Below are 19858 nucleotides of genomic sequence, written 5' to 3'. Positions count from 1 at the left end.
CATTGCCCCTGGCTGTCCCTTCCACCTGAAACTGCCACCCCTCACCCCAGCCTGAACTCAGGCTTCACCACTTCTGAAGAGCTTTCCAGCCCCCCACCCTCCTCCTCCTGAGCTGGATGGTCCCTCCTGCTCTTTCTTTGGGCTCCCACAACACCCATTCAATTTTACTGTAACGGAACTTCTCAACCCATGCAGAAACTATGCACTAGTCTGTCTCCCCCACCAGACTCTGAGCTCCCTGGCCGAGGGGACAGTGGACCTTCAGCTCTGATCCCCAAATGCCCAGCACGATGTCTGACATAAAGGAGGATTTCAATACACCCAGGTTGAGTAAATGAAAGTTTCTGATGTCACTATTCCATCTTTCAAGATGCGAGGCCTCAAGTGCTCAATCCCTCAAGGTTTCTATTTCCCAAAGTCCTCTGCCCTTCTCTTAACTTTAACAATTTAATTATTATACTCTGTAGTGTTGGTTTGGCGGTCAAGGTCCACGGGACAATAATCCAGATGTTTATAATTACAACATCCCTTGTAAATGGTGCCTTCTGGGTAGGAGCCATGCCACCAAACTCACATTTCCCTAAATTGGATCCATTGATCTATGTCAATGGATCTACCATGGTAGGTGATTAAAAGGTGACCAGAGGACCACAGGTCTATCCTAAATCGATCCTCTGATGATTGTGATTCAATGTTTTAAATGTGTGATAATGTAAGCAATGATCTCAGGCTTCCAAATCTCGCTGAGAAGGAATGGATTTGGAAGGCTTAGCCAATTAAATGAGGTAACACATTGGCAGCTCCTCAGGGCTTCTCTCCATTTAGTTTGGCTCAGAGCTGATTCCTGGCCTTGGCCTTGTAGCAGGTTAGGGGATACAGAGTGCCGTACATTTACCTCTTTAATGTGTAGGAAGTCCTTGGCGTCAAAGGAGATGGCCGTGCTTGGAACAGGCACATCCTCATCCAAGGCACCACAGTAGCTCACATTCGTCTTCACAGCAAATGCTACAGGTTTGGACTGGGAACAGAACCATGGAATAAGGATGGAGGGAGGAAGACAGAAGAGGATTTTTCACACTGAAATGTAGAACCAGATAATGGATAGTACCAGGCAGTAAGGGAAATCACTTTCCAAAGAGGGATCTCAACTGGGTTCCACATTTCCAGGCAGCAGTGAGAAATCTGCAGAAAGGGCTCTGAAGAGGATTCAGTCCTATCAGCCCGACCATGTTCCCCCTCCTGTCGTCCTTTCCAACATCCCAAAGAATCGTGCCCTAAAATCTGGCGGGAAGGGATGGAAAGGCGGGAGGGGCAGTCTGCTTTGGCCTCTAGTCATAAAACTCATGTTTATTATTTTAAATGGTAACAGACGCCTCCACCTTGGCATACAGGAAATGTGTGCTGGGTCTTAAATAAAAAGGTGGTGGAGGGTTAAAATAAATATTTTTGAAATAGCCTTAGGCCTGAAAACCTGCAGGATCCCACTCAATAGAATACCTTGTCCTGCCAGGGAAAAGAAAGCCCGGTCTGAGTAGACAGGAAGGGCGGAGCTGCTCACTCATCACCTTCTCTGTAGCTAACAAAAGCTGCTTCTGAAACTTTTCTTAGACAGATTCCTCCGCAGCAAAGTGCTCTCGGCCTGGTGCAGCTTGGCAGAGGTTAAGTAAGCCACCAGCCTAAGCTAACAGCGCTGTTGCTGACATTTGGGTGACCTCAATAGCCACAAAATAGACTCTGAGAGAAACCTAAAACAAAATTTAGCCACAAGTAAGAACACCAGTTTCCAGCAATCCCAGGCTGCTCTGTTATGGGCTCATTTATTCGTGCTGGGACCACGCCTGGGAGCAACAGCACTGAGGCAGGATCCGAGTTAGAGTCTCACTGATGTCCTTTCCCAGGTGCTGCTCCAACCCCCTTCCGCCAACCAGCACAGGTAGCACGGGTGTGGAAGCAAAGGAAGACACCTTGTGAACCTGCTTCATCCTCCTCTTCCCGCTCTTTTAAACATTTTACTGTAAAAATAGAAAAGGGGGGCTTCTTTGGTGGCGCAGTGGTTGAGAGTCTGCCTGCCAATGCAGGGGACACGGGTTCGTGCCCTGGTCCGGGAGGATCCCACATGCCGTGGAGCGGCTGGGCCCGTGAGCCATGGCCGCTGGGCCTGCGTGTCCGGAGCCTGTGCTCCGCAACGGGAGAGGCCACAACAGTGAGAGGTCCACATACCACAAAGAAATAAAAATAAAAAAAATAAATAAGTAAGTAAATAAGTAAATAAATAAATAAATAAAATAAAAATAGAAAAGGGAAGGAGTTCACTTTATCTGAGCTTCCTTTTTTTTTTTCTCCTAAAAATTAGAAAGACTAGATCAATATGCTTTAGGAGTCTATCGTGAAGGGCAAAGGAGGAGAGGCTGACCAGGAACATGTTATATCTGTTACTGTGCATAAAATTTCATTTGACAAAAGGGGTCTGTGCTTAAAAAAAAAAAAAAAAGTCTGAAAGACACAGCATGGGAGATCTCTAGTGACTCAGTTCTAACATTCAAAAATGCAATTTGTTCTTTGTTGCCTCCTATGGGGCAGGGATTCCTATGGGGGCCCCTCCCTGTGGAATATCTGAAGGTCTCTTGCAGCAAAGCCTTTCATTGCTCATCTTTGCTGAAATGCTAATCGTTTTTCAAAGCTCTGAACGGTGAACTTGAGGTGGGAGATTGACACCAAGAGGGAAGAACAGAGACACCAACAGGGAGACCCACTGACCAGTTATGCACGTGTGGCCTGCATGAAGGCTGCTGTCTTGGAGAACGGGGCAAGCACGCTGGTTCCTTGGGAGGCCCTCTAACGACAGTGGGAGGGGCAAGCTGGATATGGGGCACAATCGCTAAGTTAGAAGATGACCAAGAATTTTCACCAGCAAACCAAACACAAAAGGTAGGTGAAGGGGTCCGTGTCTCAGGATATGGCTCCCTGAGAATGTTACTATCAGGGGTGAACAGATCATGGAGCCTTGCAATCTGGTGCCTTATCAGAATGATCATAAAATGATTACTCCAGAGAAATCTGAGGCAGGGGAAGAGCAGCTGATACCTGCTGGGCAACATGCCACTTTGGAACCCAAGAGGGGCAAGAACGTCACCTTTGCTCTCTCAAGCTGGATGGCCGCCTGCTGCTCTCTCTCTTGCCGAATTGCTTCCCGATCCTCTTCCAGAGAGACATCGGAGTCAGACGGCCTGCTCGTGTAGGAATCCGCTGAACCCTGGAAAGGAAAACCCGGAGTAGCTTGAATGAGGTGATGTGGAGCTTCTTAAATCATCACATCTAACAGCATCCTGGAGTGGGTTCTTCTCATTTGCATAGAATTTGATAAATACGCTCTATGCCTTATTGCAGACATAAATTTAGATGGCAGAATATAGTTAAGCATCTGAGTAATTCGGAAGGTAGCAATGTTAGGAAGGGAAATATTTTGACTAGATTAAGTGCTAGAAAGTAAACTGCAATGAAAATTATGTGATGTTCAGCCCCAATTCTTCTTGTTTTGTGCTATCTTTATATTAAGCCCATATCAACTTGCGGAACTGAAATTTCATTCCATTCTCTGTTTTATATACAGATTTTTAAAGGAGTAAGAGATTTAGCCTATTACAAGAGTAACTCCTACCCATATCTTGGATTACAGATGATCAATTTAAGATTTCAACACAGCAAATCAGAAACCTGAATTAGTAAAATGATTTTCAGTTCCATTGTCAACGCCATTGAACAAGGATGTCCTCAACTGAAGCCCATTCCTAGAAGGACTATTTGAACAATAATGAAATCCAGCCTGACTCATGTGGCCAAGGAATTTCGGGCAGTGGACATCACTTGGTGCTCATGCCATAAGAAGAGATGAAAACCACAGCAGCTGAAAAGTTAAAAACAAAAACAAACACCCCAGAAGCTTGCTTTCTGCTTGCTAAAAGAACATCACCCTTACACTTTCCTTAAGCTGGCATTAGAAGTTGATATTTGTGTAGATATTTCCACAGCAGACGTATTGATAAGACTGGTGTATTTGGCATGTTTCATAAACCAGGTACAGATTCTAAAAGGTGTATGCTTATCCATATAGCTGAGAATTTGCTACCCACTGCAAAAAAATAACTCTAAGAATGGCTGACTGCTGAAGCGGGCACTTTGAAAGATTTTTCTAAACTTAGAAATGTTAGGGTTTGTTTGTTTATACATTATTTGTGAATTTGCTGCCTGTATGGGTAGCTTTGTCTCAGGTAGAGGGTGTCATTTTAGCTGGGGTAGTCTTTCCCACCATAAAAAAATCCCAGCACAGATTTTCCTGGCAGCCTAGAACAATAATTCCTGGTTAGAGTTTTATCAGAATGCCCAGTAGAACCCTGGTTCTAAATTCTAACTCTGCAACCCACTTTTGAAGACTTTATACAAGTTCCTAGACCACTCTAAGACTCAGTCTCCTCTTCTGTAAAATGGGGATGTGGTTTACTTCACAGAATTAAATGGAATAGGATATAATGAATCCCTGATTATTGAGCCCTGGCTGTCACACCAGCGTGGGGCTAGATGCTTTGCACACCTTATCTCACTGAATCCTTAGAGCAGTGGGTAAGCTGGGATTCAAACACGGGTAATCCAACCGTAGAGCCAGCAGTTTCAAACCCTACATTGAGCTGGACTTGATAAAGTATTTACTCTAGGACCTGGCACATAGTAGGCACACAATAAATAGCCATTCTCATTTCTATTTCCTAGTGCTGGTATTTCTACCTTGATTTTAAAAAAAAAGAGTTAAGAGATTCTAATCATTTTTCAGCTTACTTACATATGCAAGTAAGTTGCCCATCTTGAAATGTACAGTATCCTTTTTTATTGTATTTGCTGCATAGAAAACACGGTAAGTTTTTTTCCCCAGCTTTATTGAGATATAATTGACATATAACACTGTGCAAGTTTAAGGTATACAATGTGTTGATTTGATACATTTATATATTGCAAAATGATTATACTATAAGTTTCATAACTGCAGTGTGTCCAAATCCATGCACTTTATGCAGTGCTTTTGAAAGTGCCCTTTACAAAGGAAATGTATTTGCTAACCAAATTATAACCAAACTCATCTGTGCAAATCTACTGGGGAAAAATCTGGACCTACAAAATAAATAAGTACAGGGTGACTATTTTATAGATGCATTCATTGCTTAAAAAAGAGCTACCCTGGGCTTCCCTGGTGGCGCAGTGGTTGAGAGTCCGCCTGCCGATGCAGGGGACACGGGTTCATGCCACGGTCTGGGAAGATCCCACATGCCACGGAGCAGCTAGGCCCGTGAGCCATGGCCGCTGAGCCTGCACGTCCAGAGCCTGTGCTCTGCAACGGGAGAGGCCACGACAGTGAGAGGCCCGCGTACTGCAAAAAAAAAAAAAAAAAAAGAGCTACCTTGAAGTCCTTTAAAACAAGAGAGTTCTATCAGCATAAATCTTTTGTCCAAATTTAGGTATATCTGCATAAAATCCAGAGGAAGAGAGAAAGAAAACAATGTTTCTAAAAAATATATGAGAACGGTTTTGTGTTAGTTCTAGGCAATGCTTTGCTGAAGTGTGATGTGTGTGGTAGACCATTTTAAGGTGTTAGATGTCTGCGAAAGTGTCTGGACTATAAAGTGATTACGATGCAGAAAGTCAGGAAGGAGGCACTTGTTTTGAAAACACGTGCTAGGGAAGGCTAACAACTGCAGTTCACAAGAAAGCAGGCTACCCAGTGGAGCAGTGAGTCAAACAGCTAAAATACACAATCCACTGTTGACACTAGGAGATGGCTAATTTCCTGAAAACTCCGTTAACGATTTTTCAAATCCTGGCATTCAATCCTCTGCACACACAAGGAGTGACTCAAGGGCTCCTGCAAATAAACTTTATTTTGAAATGTGAACAAGACTGTTAAGAATTTCAAAATTACTTAATAAGTTCTACTATTGCCAAGTATGTAAAAGCACACAATATTCTAATAATATTGGTAGAGGGAAAAATAAAGCACTGTGATATTTATTTTTATAATTACAGTGTGAGATTCACAGCATTTACTCTGTTTTTTTTTTTTTTCTTTCAATGACATCTACATTTCTCTGAATATGGAAATCATTGCTGCTCAATGGTCCTAGGGATAGCAGAGATCCAACATCAAGAGCCCAAATTTGGCCCATGGACATGTTCTGCTGGCTTGGCACAGAACTGATTTCTTGTTTCTATTTTTATTTGATTTGTTTCAACTGCTTGATAGAGAGTACAGACAGGAGAAAGAAAGGAAAAGAAAAAGAACCTAGGTTGTTTACAAAGGCACAGAGAGCAGAAGAAGAGAGCCACAGAGAGGCGAGAGGAGACTGCCTGGGCCGCACTAGAGGGAGGATGGGGAAGGGAAGTGGGGCTGCAGCAGGCTTAGTAGGACTGGAGGGTCGGGGGGACTGCCCAGAGGTCTGGTTATACCTTTATGATCAGGAAGAGGGAAACTGCAAGAAGGGAATAATGCTAGATGCTAAGAGGACAGAACTAAAGATATAAAGGTTACTAGCTCTGGCCAAAGCTAAAAACTGCAGCCCCGTCAGCTTTTTGTTTTCCAAAATTCCACTTCATAAAATGGGCAAAGAGCAAGGCACCCAACTCATCAAGTGAGCCAAACCTGGGCTGTTAATCTTTCTGTAAGATGCACGACAGAGGCTAGTCCCTCAAAAGTTCCTAAGCAGAAACCATTGCAAGTCACATCTTTGAGTCTCCAAAGAAACAACTAAATTGGGGGGAAAAAATGGAAACAATTGCTGCAAGTCTTTTTTTTTTTTTTTTTGTGGTACACGGGCCTGTCACTGTTGTGGCCTCTCCCGTTGCGGAGCACAGGCTCCGGATGCGCAGGCTCAGTGGCCATGGCTCACGGGCCCAGCCACTCCGCGGCATGTAGGATCTTCCTGGACAGGGGCACGAACCCGCGTCCGCTGCATCGGCAGGCGGACTCTCAACTACTGCGCCACCAGGGAAGCCCGCTGCAAGTCTTTTTATATATATATAACATTACATATGTATGTATAAAATAATGCATCCTAGTGAATATCAAAAGAAACACATACATGTCTTTCTATTAACATGAGGCCCAGATTTTTCCCCCTTTTACTCAATATTGAAAACAGATTCCAGCCTCACACCTTTCATAAATCTTCTTGAGTATAAAATACAAACGTTATAGAAACATTGAAAAAATCAGTTAGCTTACTGTTGTCCTAGAAGAAGGAAAGTGATCTCAAGTCAAACAATGGAAAAGTTTCTTTTCCTGCCTGGAGAGAGAGGCCATGACATGAATGGGAGAGTGGCCGTGGACTTTGGGGTCAGGAAGTATTGGGTTTGACACTGCTGCTAGTTCTTGCTGGCTGTGTGTCTTGGGCAACTTATTTTAACTTTCTGAGTCTCAATTTCCTCCCCCTTTGAAATGGAGATAATAACACATACCTCACAGAGTTTCCCAGTGTTTGATTTGAGATGGAACATCATTAAGTTTACCATCATGAGGAAAATTCAGGAATTGCCAGCAAATATTTGACTCACTCATTAAAGTTTTTGGCAGCTTTTCAGCATTCAATTTTTGGCTGCCCTAGAGTTTTAGGATTTACATCTTGTTCTTTTTTTTTAAACAGCTTTATTGAGGTATAATTTACATACCATAAAATTCACATAATTTAAATTATGATTCAATAAATTTTTAATAAATTTACAGGATACAATTCACATAACAATCTAATATTAGAATATTTCTACCACTTCAGGAAAAAAAAAAAAAAAACCCTTTTGCCTATTTGCAGTCACTCTCCAAACCTACCACGAGATCCAGGGATCCACTTACTTATCTTGTCCTTTTAAAACTAAAATATACTTCCTCTTCTTACGAGTAGTTTTAGTATTTAGATATGTCATTAAATTAGAGCAAGGAGAAGGGAGAGTTTATAAATGTTTGACTTTTAAATGCATTAATACTGGAACAGAACGTGGTTATTGTTGGAACTTTTGGGCTTTGTGGTCAGTCCTGTGCCTCTCACTTCCTACCTAGTTTAGCTGTCCATTCACTGGACACTGCCCACCTGTCAGTGGCAACAATGTGAGAGGAGAGCTGCTTAACTTTTCTGAGATTCTATCCTCATCGGCAAAATAGGAATGAACCCTTCAGGGTTATTTTGGAGAATTACTAAGATGCCATAGTATAGCATAGCATACAAGCATAGTAATGGCACAAATAAAACCAGTGTTGTGCAAGAGAACTTTCTGCAATGATGGATATTCTGTATGGCTGCTGTCCAGTATGGTAGCCACTAGCCACATGTGGTTATGGAGCACTTGAAATGTGCCTGGCCAGACGGAAGAACTGAACTTATCATTTAATTTTTAAATGTTTAAAGTTTTATTTCACTTTAATTAATTTAAAGGCAGATACCCACATGTTAACTAGTGGCTACCACATGGGGCTGTGCAGTGGTACGAACTCCAAATGTCAGCCCTTCCAGATCAGACAAGTGAATGTTAAACTTGATGTAAATCTGGTATTTTAATAGTTGCATTAAGTGGGCTAAGTGAAAGTGGAATGTCCAGAGACACATATCACTCCCAATGGATGTGAGCTTGTTTCTTTCCACTGAGTTTGCAATGACGTGACGATGCACTTTTCCACAATGTAGAAGGAACAAAGCTCTTTCTTGATTACTTTCCCAGATTTCCCAGGGTGGATAGGTAAAGAGCCCCCTCGTGAGGCTGCCCTAGACAAAAAGGTCTTGTAGGCAACATGTATCTTTACAGGATAGCCCCTCACTTTCTTGCAGATGCTTTCTTCTCCTCCACCCCCTTCACCAAACATGTCCAGAGCTCTTAGCAAGGGCCCCCACTCAGCCTAGCAGGGTCCAGGCTATGTCTCCAAGTAGATACGCCTGGGCAGTGCCTAGAACATAGCAGAACCTCAACTTCGTTGAAAGAAAGACACTCTCGCTCCCATCAAAATCTATTCTTTGTTCCATGATTTCAAGTTCTTCTAGGGTGGTTGGTTAATTGATCAAGGTTTATGCTAACTGGGTGTGATGTTGTTAGCAGACCACCCCCATAACATGAGTTTTTTCTTTTTTTTTAGAATTATGGTTTTCAGTGCCCTAATCCAGAGCACTGGATAATGTGTACATTATCAGCACTTTGGCAGAACAAGGAACTTTTGAAATTATGCCTCAGAGATGACAACTTAACTTTGCTCTAAGGTACCTTGTACTGTGTCTTGTAAACAGAAGGTCTTCAAATATGTTGGTTGAGAGAATAAGGCAAGCTCTGCAGCCCACTTTTACTGGACAGAAGACCAGCAATTAATCCGACTAAGCTCCGATTTTAGGCTTCAAAGAGCAGTCAATGGCAGCAAAGGAATATGTTCAGAAAAGGCCATAAACGGAAAGGAAAGAGAATGAATGCTTACTCATCCCTTACTTTATGTGAGTCACTAACTTATGAACTTTAGATTATCACATCAACACTACAAAGTAGGTTACGATTATCCCCATTTTATAGATGAGGCATCTGAGGCTCAAACAGGCAATAAGAACTTCCCTCAATGTCACTATCATAGGGCACATTGCAGGGTGCAGGAGTATGGGCAGAATCTGTTTTTAAATTTCCTCTACAAAATGTGGTGCAAACTTACATTAAAAAGTCAAACATTTTAGTTGCCTTCACTAAAAGAAAACAACATTCTGCAATATTTTGTTAACATAGATCGTACACCAAAATCTCACTCACTAGGAACGATGGATGCAAGTAAAGAAATGACATTCTTAGATCAAGGAAAATAAACTGGAGACTGTTTTTCAAAAGACATGTTTGCTTTTCTAACTTCACATGGTAACTCTAGATTATCAAGGTTTTGGTTTGTGAATTTCATTGAGTTTCTGCTTTAATGACAGGATTTTTACTCAGCATTTTAGTTACTGGTAGGAGATTTTAAGGCCCCCTTGAGTTTTCTTTTTCTCTTAAGTGATAACTCCTCCAGTTGTGTTAAACTACTTATTTACAGGTTACTTCTTATCTTATAACTAAATTATAATTATATATCAATATGTAGTTAAAAACAAAATGCAGGCTTTGTCTAAATTATCTGACTAGTGGAATCCAAATTAATGGGTTCTATTATAACTGTTTTTACATAATTTATTTAAAAGGAAGTAATACTATTTAGAAAACTTAGCCAACCTATCCTTCTCGTTATGTTGACTAGTTTGGCAACTGTTGCAATTGCCTGGTTTCGGATAGGTATTTCTTTTCTTTTTTCTTTTTTTTTGCATTTTTTCTTTGACTTTTACTGAGATATAATTGACATACAGCACTGTATAAATTTAAGGTGTACAGCATAATGATTTGACTTACATATATCACAGAATGATAGATAGGTATTTCTTTTCATTGGTAGTCCAAGGAGACCCATCAGTGGCGATACAACAACAGCAGGAAAGTTTCAATTGGCCTCATAAGTATAAAGAGGGAGGTGACAAAAAGGCCCAGATGGAGATGAAAAGGAAATCTGTGTCAGTCATGGCCATTTAGGAGCTTGTGGGAAAGGAGAAGTTGCAATGTGGGGCTAACAGCAGATCTGCAAGTTAAATCAGTGGTGATGTTGGTAACGGGGGCAGATTCCTCTTAGCTTGGGCTACTATGAGGACTGCAGTTTCATATGGTTCAGCCTAATACACTGGGGGAAGAACAAAAGATAAAGATGACTTTATATGGATCCTATTTCACCAAACTGCTCTGATAATCAGTGCATGGGATCATACACGTATGTAAGAAGTGCTACATCAATGAACACAATTAGTAATCAATCAAAACCCCCTGTGAGACTAAAGGGCAACAGAAGTTGAAAAAAGTCATGATCACGTTTTGCATACAATAAGAATGTTATTTTAATGGTACAGATGATGAGATTATGGAGCTCACTATCCTTCTGGGAAAGGGAAAGTGACTGCCTGCTGGGAGAAGGTGGCTTCAAGCAGTCAAGCTTTACTTTGTACAGGGTCACAGAACAACATCATGGGACGCTGAGCAGCCACCCCCAGAACCAGCGCTGCCTGCTCAGAACTGAGAGCTTCTGACCAACCCATGGGACACAGGTGAGTGTCTGGGCAGCTACACCTGGCCGATCCCAGCACCGGCACCTGCAAGCAGCAGCCACAGCACGTGGTCTTCATGCCAGGGCGGTGGCTCAAGCTGCACTAATCTAGTTTCAGCAGAGACGTTAAAAAGGAAATGAATATATTTGCTCAGAAAATCCTGAATGTGCTGCTGGTAGCTGCAGAACTGCATAGTGATAAGGCAACTAATGGTTTCTTGTAAATGTGGGCGTCTGTGATCCTTCTGGAAAAGGGATTGACTGACACTTCACATACCCCCAGAGTAGTTTACAAAGTAGCCCACAAAACACTACTTTTATGTTGTGGTCTATTTTCTTGAGAGTCATATTAGAGACCTGATAACAGTAAATATGTTTATCCCAAAAGTAGCTCCAGGCAATTACTTGTATTTAAAAAAAAAATTTTTTTAAGACTTTTCCTTCTGTCATATAAAGGAAGGAATAATATAGGTTGCTTTAGAAGAAAGTAAGGGAAGGACTTGAACCTCTCCTGTATCATTTCTGTAGCCTCAGAAATGGTTTGATGAAAAATTATCCTTCACTCTTTGAAAATATTTTGTATTCATAACGTTTCTCATTAAAGCGATGCATACTGACTGCATCAAGAACAGAAACCCTTCCCCAGAGATGGCTGCAGATGTGACGGAAGCCAAAATGAAGCATCTACTTCATTTCAGGCAGAGATCATGTCTTCCCCACTTTTGTTGTCCTCAGAGGCCCCAGCACAGAGCTTTGCACCTCAGAGGAGTTCAAAACTATTTACTGAATGAAAAAGTGAATAAGGAGGTTTCAAGGGGAGGAAGAGAAACACAAATGGACTGCCCGGTAATGCCCAGACTTCACCCAAAGGGAGTATACACTTTGGGCTTCCAGATGTTGCTGGAAACCATGTTGGAAGGAAGAGTGAACACCAATGTCAACTTGACAAAATGATATGAAAGTGATTTGGAAAACTTAATATTCAAAAATCTCTCAGAAAAAAATGTTAAAAAAAAGAATAAAGAAGGAGAATTAACCTTTTTAAAATAGATATTAAAACGTTATAAAACTGCAGAAATTAAAAATGTTTGGTTCTAGCACAGATCAAAGAAATAAGAGTCCACAAATCAACCTCTATATATTGATAATTAATATTTAACAGGGGGACTTCCCTGGTGGCGCAGTGGTTAAGAATCCACCTGCCAATGCAGGGGACACGAGTTCAAGCCCTGGTCCGGGAAGATCCCACATGCCACGGAGCAACTAAGCCCATGCGTCACAACTACTGAGCCTGTGCTCTAGAGCCCGCGAGCCACAACTACTGAGCCCATGTGCCACAACTACTGAGCCCACGTGCCACAACTACTGAAGCCCATGTGCCTAGAGCCTGTGCTCCACAACAAGAGAAGCCACCGCAATGAGAAGCCCGTGCACGGCAACAAAGAGTAGCCCCCGCTCGCCACAACTAGAGAAAGCCCACATGTATCAACAAAGACCCAATGCAGCCAAAAATAAATTAATAAATATAAATTAAAAAAATATATATATATATATATAACTGGAAACATTTCAAATCAATGGAAAAAGAGTGATTATTCAGTAAACAATGTTGGGAAACTTAGCTGGCCGATTGGGGGAAAAAGGTAGATCTCTATTTGATTTCTTATACAAAAATAAATTGCAGATGAAGATATTTAAAGGCAAAATTATATAGATATATCTTTATGTATTTCTTACATATATACATATATTTATACTAACACTGGCAGAAACTATGGCTATAGTTTTTTTTTTGTTTTTTTTTTTTTATGCAGTACGCGGGCCTCTCACTGTTGTGGCCTCTGCCGTTGCGGAGCACAGGCTCCGGACGCGCAGGCTCAGCGGCCATGGCTCATGGGCCCAGCCACTCCGCGGCATGTGGGATCTTCCCGGACCGGGGGACAAACCCGTGTCCCCTGCATCGGCAGGCGGACTCTCAACCACTGCGCCACCAGGGAAGCCCATGGCTATAATTTTAATGTAGCACGCCAAAATGTTCAGAAGCTATGAAAAGACTGATTAATTTGACTACATAAAAAGTTTAAATATTTATCTGGGAAAAAAAAATACAAAAATGCAAATGACAGAAAAAGAAAATATTGTCACATAAGTGACCTGGGCTTAACGTTCTTCATATTCAAAGACCACTACTGAAGTAATAAGAAAAAGATGAACAACCTACCTCTTCACCCACCAATATGGCAAAAAAATAAAAAGTTAGGAAAAAGAAAAAGGGACAAGAATGTACACTGAACACATGAAAAGAACTTCAGTCTCTTTCCTACATAAAGAAATATAACTTAAAATATGATACTACTTTCATTGATTAGATCAAAACATTTGAAAATACCCCGTACTAGTGAGGGTACATATGTTGGTATGAGTGCAAGTTGGTTTTATATTTCTGGAGGTAATTAGGTAAAAACAATCAAGATAAAACAGACATAAATTTTAACCAAACCATTCTACCTGAAGAAATTTGCCCTAGAAATATACCTATATCAGATATGTATATATAAATGTACATACAAGAATATTCACTGCAATATTGCATATGATAGCAAAAATATCATAAAAACCTAAATGTTAGCCATAGAAGACATGTTTTTAAAAGTAGAGTGTATTCACACATAGAATAGTATGTAAGCACTAAAAAGCATGACACAGACCTCTAAGTAAGTATATGTAAAATTGTCACAAGATCAAATGGTAAAATAATCTGGCATGTTGTTTTAAAATTGTGTTAAAATAAATGAGAGTCTCTATATAACACATATATATGTATGCATACACACACACACACAAAGGAGGAGGAAAACAAACTTTCATTTATTACACTTTATATCTTTCTGTACAGTTTGAATTTTTACCTTGAGAAATTACAAAAAACTAGTATTATGTATATAGATATTCACATTTATATACACAATGTGTACTCTTTTTAAAGAGTTATGTGGCTTTAAAATAAACATGTACTTTTTTTTTTTTTTTTTTGCGGTACGCGGGCCTGTCACTGTTGTGGCCTCTCCCGTTGCGGAGCACAGGCTCCGGACGCGCAGGCTCAGAGGCCATGGCTCACGGGCCTAGCCGCTCCGCGGCATGTGGGATCTTCCCAGACCGGGGCACGAACCCGTGTCCCCTGCATCGGCAGGCGGACTCTCAACCACTGCGCCGCCAGGGAAGCCCTGTACTTTTTTTACAGAGTTATGTAGCTTGAAATTACCTGCCTTAACCTCAAATGATGATTTTGATAGGTGTGGTTAGTGTTAACCACTTTTATTAATTGTGGTCTTTGGAAAAGAATATTCCCTCTGAAAGGGCTAGGGGCCCCAACAAAGGCTAGGTTAGCATGAGTTTTCCTCTTTGACCACTAATCTCCTAAATTTGTGAAGCTTGTAGGTCTTAAGTTAAAAACAAGATGATGCAACTTAATGTAGTAGTTTAAATTTAGGTATAAATGCTATTTTTGAATTGTAAGACAGTGACTGATTTGAGGGTATATGAGAGGTCTGGTGGGTCCCTTATGCACACGTAGCTACCCCTAGTTACCTCCAGAGAAGGAATCCTCCAGCATCTCACTGTCACGAGACCTGTACTCCAGGCTGCTATATTCCTTACAAACTTGCTATCCCTCCTTTGCTCTTTGGGGCCTTGACAGCGACTACACAGTGCCCAGCCCTCCCCATCAGCGTCGATCAACTTTATATGGAATCTGGTAGTGGTGAAAGCAATAGCCTTCCCTGGGTAGTGTCCTTCCTCCGCAGTGGGTTCAGAAGTGGGGAATGAAAACAAGGCTTGCTTTTTGACTCCCATCTGATAATTGTATTGGAGCTTGTTAGATTAGAGGAAATTCTTAGTTCAACCTTTGGAACTAGGAAATGAGGCTTTAATCAGAATAAAACAGCACTTTACAGGCGTTATCTAAATGTCACCATAAAAACATTAAGACGTGGAGCTCATTATCCTCACTGAAGTAACCAAGATTCAGGAGAAACCAATAATCTGCCCAAGGTCATACAGCTGGCCAAGTATGGTGAACTCTGATCTCACTTAACTCAAAAGCCCTTGCTAATAGCTAATAACTAAGCTCAGTTGAGGTGTTGGTAGACACTGCTGGATGAGCAGATCACTAAGGCTTCAGGCTTAAAAACACTAGAATCTCTCTCTTTCTCTGCTTTTAGAATGAACTAACAATCACTAACCATGCTATGTTTTTCCCAGTAAACGATCTTGATTTCTCTCCAAAGCTCTTTTGAGCCCTCACAGACGGGTCAGGCTGCATGCCCTAAGTCACCCAACCATCAGCTAATGAAGCCAAGAATTGCATTTCAGGTCAGAGCATCTCTTGAATGATCTCTAAGATTCTTCTGAGATCTGTTCTTAAAGATGTCTTCACAGTGAGAGGAATTAGGTCTTCAAGTACATGGTGATAGAGTATTCATTTGAATTCACATCAAAATACATGCAATCAACTATTCCTAAGGATGGGACTATCAAACTTTCAGGTTTTCTCTTCCCTTCCTTCAGGCCTATCCATTAGCTCATTATTATACCCAAAGTGGTCAGAGAGGAAATCCACACCTGCTTTTTTGTTGTTGTTGGAAACTTTTGGACCAAACAAAAAAGAAAAAAGTTGAGATAAAATTATTGATTAGAATGAGTCTGGGAGAACTCATCAAGAAAAAGAGGGAAAGGACTCAAATCAATAAAATTAGAAATGAAAGAGAAGAAGTTACAACGGACACCACAGAAATACAAAGCATCATTAGAGACTACTACAAGCAACTCCATGCCAATAAAATGGACAACCTGGAAGAAATGGATGAATTCTTAGAAAGGTATAACCTTCCAAGATTGAACCAGGAAGAAATAGAAAATATGAACAGACCAATCACAAGTAATGAAATTGAAACTGTGATTAAAAATCTTCCAACAAACAAAAGTCCAGGACCAGATGGCTTCACAGGTGAGTTCTTTCAAACTTTTAGAGAAGAGCTAACACCCATCCTTCTCAAACTCTTCCAAAAAATTTCAGAGGAAGGAACACTCCCAAACTCATTCTATGAGGCCACCATCACCCTGATACCAAAACCAGACAAACGTACTACAAAAAAAGAAAATTCCAGACCAATATCACTGATGAATATAGATGCAAAATCCTCAACAAAATACTAGCAAACAGAATCCAACAACACATGAAAAGGATCATATACCATGATCAAGTGGGATTTATCCCAGGGATGCAAGGATTCTTCAATATACACAAATCAATCAATGTGATACACCATGTTAACAAACTGAAGAATAAAAACCATATGATCATCTCAATAGGGGCAGAAAAAGCTTCTGACAAAATTCAACACCCATTTATGATAAACACTCTCCAGAAAGTGGGCATAGAGGGAACCTACCACAACATAATGAAGGCCATATATGACAAACCCACAGCAAACATCATTCTCAATGGTGAAAAACTGAAAGCATTTCCTCTAAGATCAGAAACAAGACAAGGATGTCCACTCTCACCACTACTATTCAACATAGTTTTGGAAGTCCTAGCCAAGGCAATCAGAGAAGAAAAAGAAATAAAAGGAATACAAATTGGAAAGAAGAAGTAAAAGTTTCACTGTTTGCAGATGACATGATACTATACATAGAGAATCCTAAAGATGCCAGCAGAAAACTACTAGAGCTAATCAATGAATCTGGTAAAGTTAAGGATATAAAATAAATGCATAGAAATTTGTTGCATTCCTATACACTAATAACGAAAGATCAGAAAGAGAAATTAAGGAAACAATCCCATTCACCATTGCAGCAAAAAGAATAAAATACCTAGGAATAAACCTACCTAAGGAGGTAAAAGACTTGTATTCAGAAAACTATAAGACACTGATGAAAGAAATCAAAGATGACACAAACAGATAGAGAGATATACCATGCTCTTGGATTGGAAGAATCAATATTGTGAAAATGACTATACTACACAAAGCAATCTACAGATTCAATGCAATCCCTATCAAATTACCAGTGGCATTTTTTACAGAACTAGAACAAAAAATCTTAAAATTTGTATGGAGACACAAAAGACCATGAATAGGCAAAGCAATCTTGAGGGAAAAATACAGAGCTGGAGGAATCAGACTCCCTGACTTCAGACTATACCACAAAGCTACAGTAATCAAGTCAGTATGCTACTGGCACAAAAACAGAAATATAGATCAATGGAACAGGATAGAAAGCCCAGAGATAAACCCATGCACCTATGGTCACCTAATCTATGACAAAGGAGGCCAGAATATACAATGGAGCAAAGATAGCCTCTTCAATAAGTGGTGCTGGGAAAACAGGAAAGCTACACATAAAAGAATGAAATTAGAACACTCCCTAACACCATACACAAAAATAAACTCAAAATGGATTAAAGACCTAAATGTAAGACCTAACACTATAAAATTCTTAGAGGAAAACATAGGAAGAACACTCTTTGACGTAAATCACAGCAAGATCTTTTTTGTGTGCGTGTGTGGTATGCGGGCCTCTCACTGTTGTGGCCTCTCCCGTTGCGGAGCACAGGCTCTGGACGCGCAGGTTCAGCGGCCATGGCTCATGGGCCCAGCCGCTCTGCGGCATGTGGGATCTTCCCGGACTGGGGCACGAACCCATGTCCCCTGCATTGGCAGGTGGACTCTCAACCACTGCGCCACCAGGGAAGCCCATCAAGATCTTTTTTGACCCACCTCCTAGAGTAATGGAAATAAAAACAAAAGTAAACAAATGGGACCTAATGAAACTTAAAAGCTTTTGCAAAGCAAAGGAAACTATAAACAAGATGAAAAGACAACCCTCAGAATGGGAGAAAATATTTGCAAATGAATCACCCGACAAAGGATTAATCTCCAAAATATATAAACAGCTCGTGCAGATCAATATTACAAAAGCAAACAACCCAATCCAAAAATGGGCAGAAGACCTAAATAGACATTTCTCCAAAGAAGACATATAGATGGCCAAGAGGCATGAAAAGCTGCTCAACATCACTAATTATTAGAGAAATGCAAATCAAAACTACAATGAGGTATCACCTCACACCAGATAGAATGGTCATCAACAGAAAATCTATGAACAACAAATGCTGGAGATGGTGTGAAGAAAAGGGAACCCTCTTGAACTGTTGGTGGGGATGTACGTTGATAGAGCCACTATAGAGAACAGTATGGAGGTTACTTAAAAACTAAAAATAGAATTACCATATAACCCAGTAATCCCACTACCGGGCATATACACAGAGAAAACCATAATTCAAAAAGACACATCCGGGCTTCCGTGGTGGAGCAGTGGTTGAGAGTCCGCCTGCTGATGCAGGGGACACGGGTTTGTGCCCCGGTCCGGGAAGATCCCACATGCCGCGGAGTGGCTGGGCCCATGAGCCATGGCTGCTGAGCCTGCGCGTCCGGAGCCTGTGCTCCACAACGGGAGAGGCTACAACAGTGAGGGGCCTGCGTACCACAAAAAAAAAAAAAAAAAAAAGACGCATGCACCCCAATGCTCATTGCAGCACTATGGAGGCAACCTAAATGCCCATTGACAGACAAATGGATAAAGAAGATGTGGTACATATATACAGTGGAATATTACTCAGCCTTAAAAAGGAACGAAATTAGGTCATTTGTAGAGACGTGGATGGACCTAGAGACCGTCATACAAAGTTAAGTAAGTCAGAAAGAGAAAAACAAGTATCATATATTAATGCGTATATATGGAATCTAGAAAAGTGGTACAGATGAACTTGTTTGCAAGGCAGAAATAGAGACACAAACGTAGAGAATAAAGATATGCACAGCAAGGGAGGAAAGGGGGATGGGGGTGGGATGAACTGGTAGGTTCAGATTGACGTATACACTAATATGTATAAAATAGATAACTAATAAGAGCCTGCTGTATAAAAAATAAAATTTAAAAAAAAAGAATGAGTCTGGGAGAGATACTATGATTTAATTTTTTTGAATCACCTTTATTTTTCATTAGGAAACATAAGAAGAGGCAGTGATTATTTGTATGAGAGCTGGAAAAAATAAAGAGTTCAGAGATGGGCCTTGAAACTAGACTTATGTTGGAATCCTAAGACTGCCATTTACTAGGTATTTGCTTTTGGACAAGATACCTAATCTTTCTCTGCTCAGTCCCCTTTCTGAAGAGAAGCATATTAACCTAACCCATAGATGTGCTGTGAAGATTGTGCACTCAGAACAGTGTAAGCACTCAGCAGAGGTATCACTCCATACTGGTTAGCAAGCACACTTCCGTTGATGGATTTATCCTGGCCCTTTGCTTCTTGGGTGAGCCCATATTTGCTATTTTTAACCCCTCTCTTAAAAAAAAATGCATAGAGATGCAAAGCTTAAATTAATCAAAATGAGGAAGAATTAAAGGCTCTAGTAAGAACTTTGATTGGGACAGTTAAAGGTATTGGCTAAAAGGAAATTGAGAAATCAGGTTGGCTTTAGCTCTCCATATTTTTTCTGCATGCAAAAGCTGTGTTCACTCGGGAGGCATTCCCTCTTCGGGAATAATGCGAAGACAGTCAGTTTTGGGTTTTGGTCAGACAGCTGCGTGAAGAAGACTGCTGTCCTTCTCATGTGGGGATGA

The 19858-nt window shown here is 40.9% G+C and overlaps 1 protein-coding gene across 1 annotated transcript in view; it reads right to left on the bottom strand.

Annotated features, from left to right (window-relative positions):
• Nucleotides 1-19858, bottom strand: part of CACNB4 (calcium voltage-gated channel auxiliary subunit beta 4) — a 156960-nt gene that overhangs the window by 55608 nt on the left and 81494 nt on the right. The window contains exons 3-4 of the mRNA XM_022569720.3: nucleotides 3134-3253; nucleotides 896-1018 (exon numbers count right to left, since the gene is read on the bottom strand). Of these exons, the coding sequence (XP_022425428.1) occupies nucleotides 896-1018; nucleotides 3134-3253 (243 nt within the window). The remainder of the gene's footprint in view (nucleotides 1-895; nucleotides 1019-3133; nucleotides 3254-19858) is intronic.

The sequence above is a fragment of the Delphinapterus leucas genome, chromosome 8 (assembly GCF_059928025.1).
Source record: "Delphinapterus leucas isolate spDelLeu-1000000601 "Yukka" chromosome 8, BTC_Dleu_Yukka2, whole genome shotgun sequence".
Classification (NCBI taxonomy): Eukaryota; Metazoa; Chordata; class Mammalia; order Artiodactyla; family Monodontidae; genus Delphinapterus; species Delphinapterus leucas.
The sequence above is the reverse complement of the archived record's forward strand: the minus strand, read 5'-3'. Positions and strand labels throughout refer to the sequence as shown.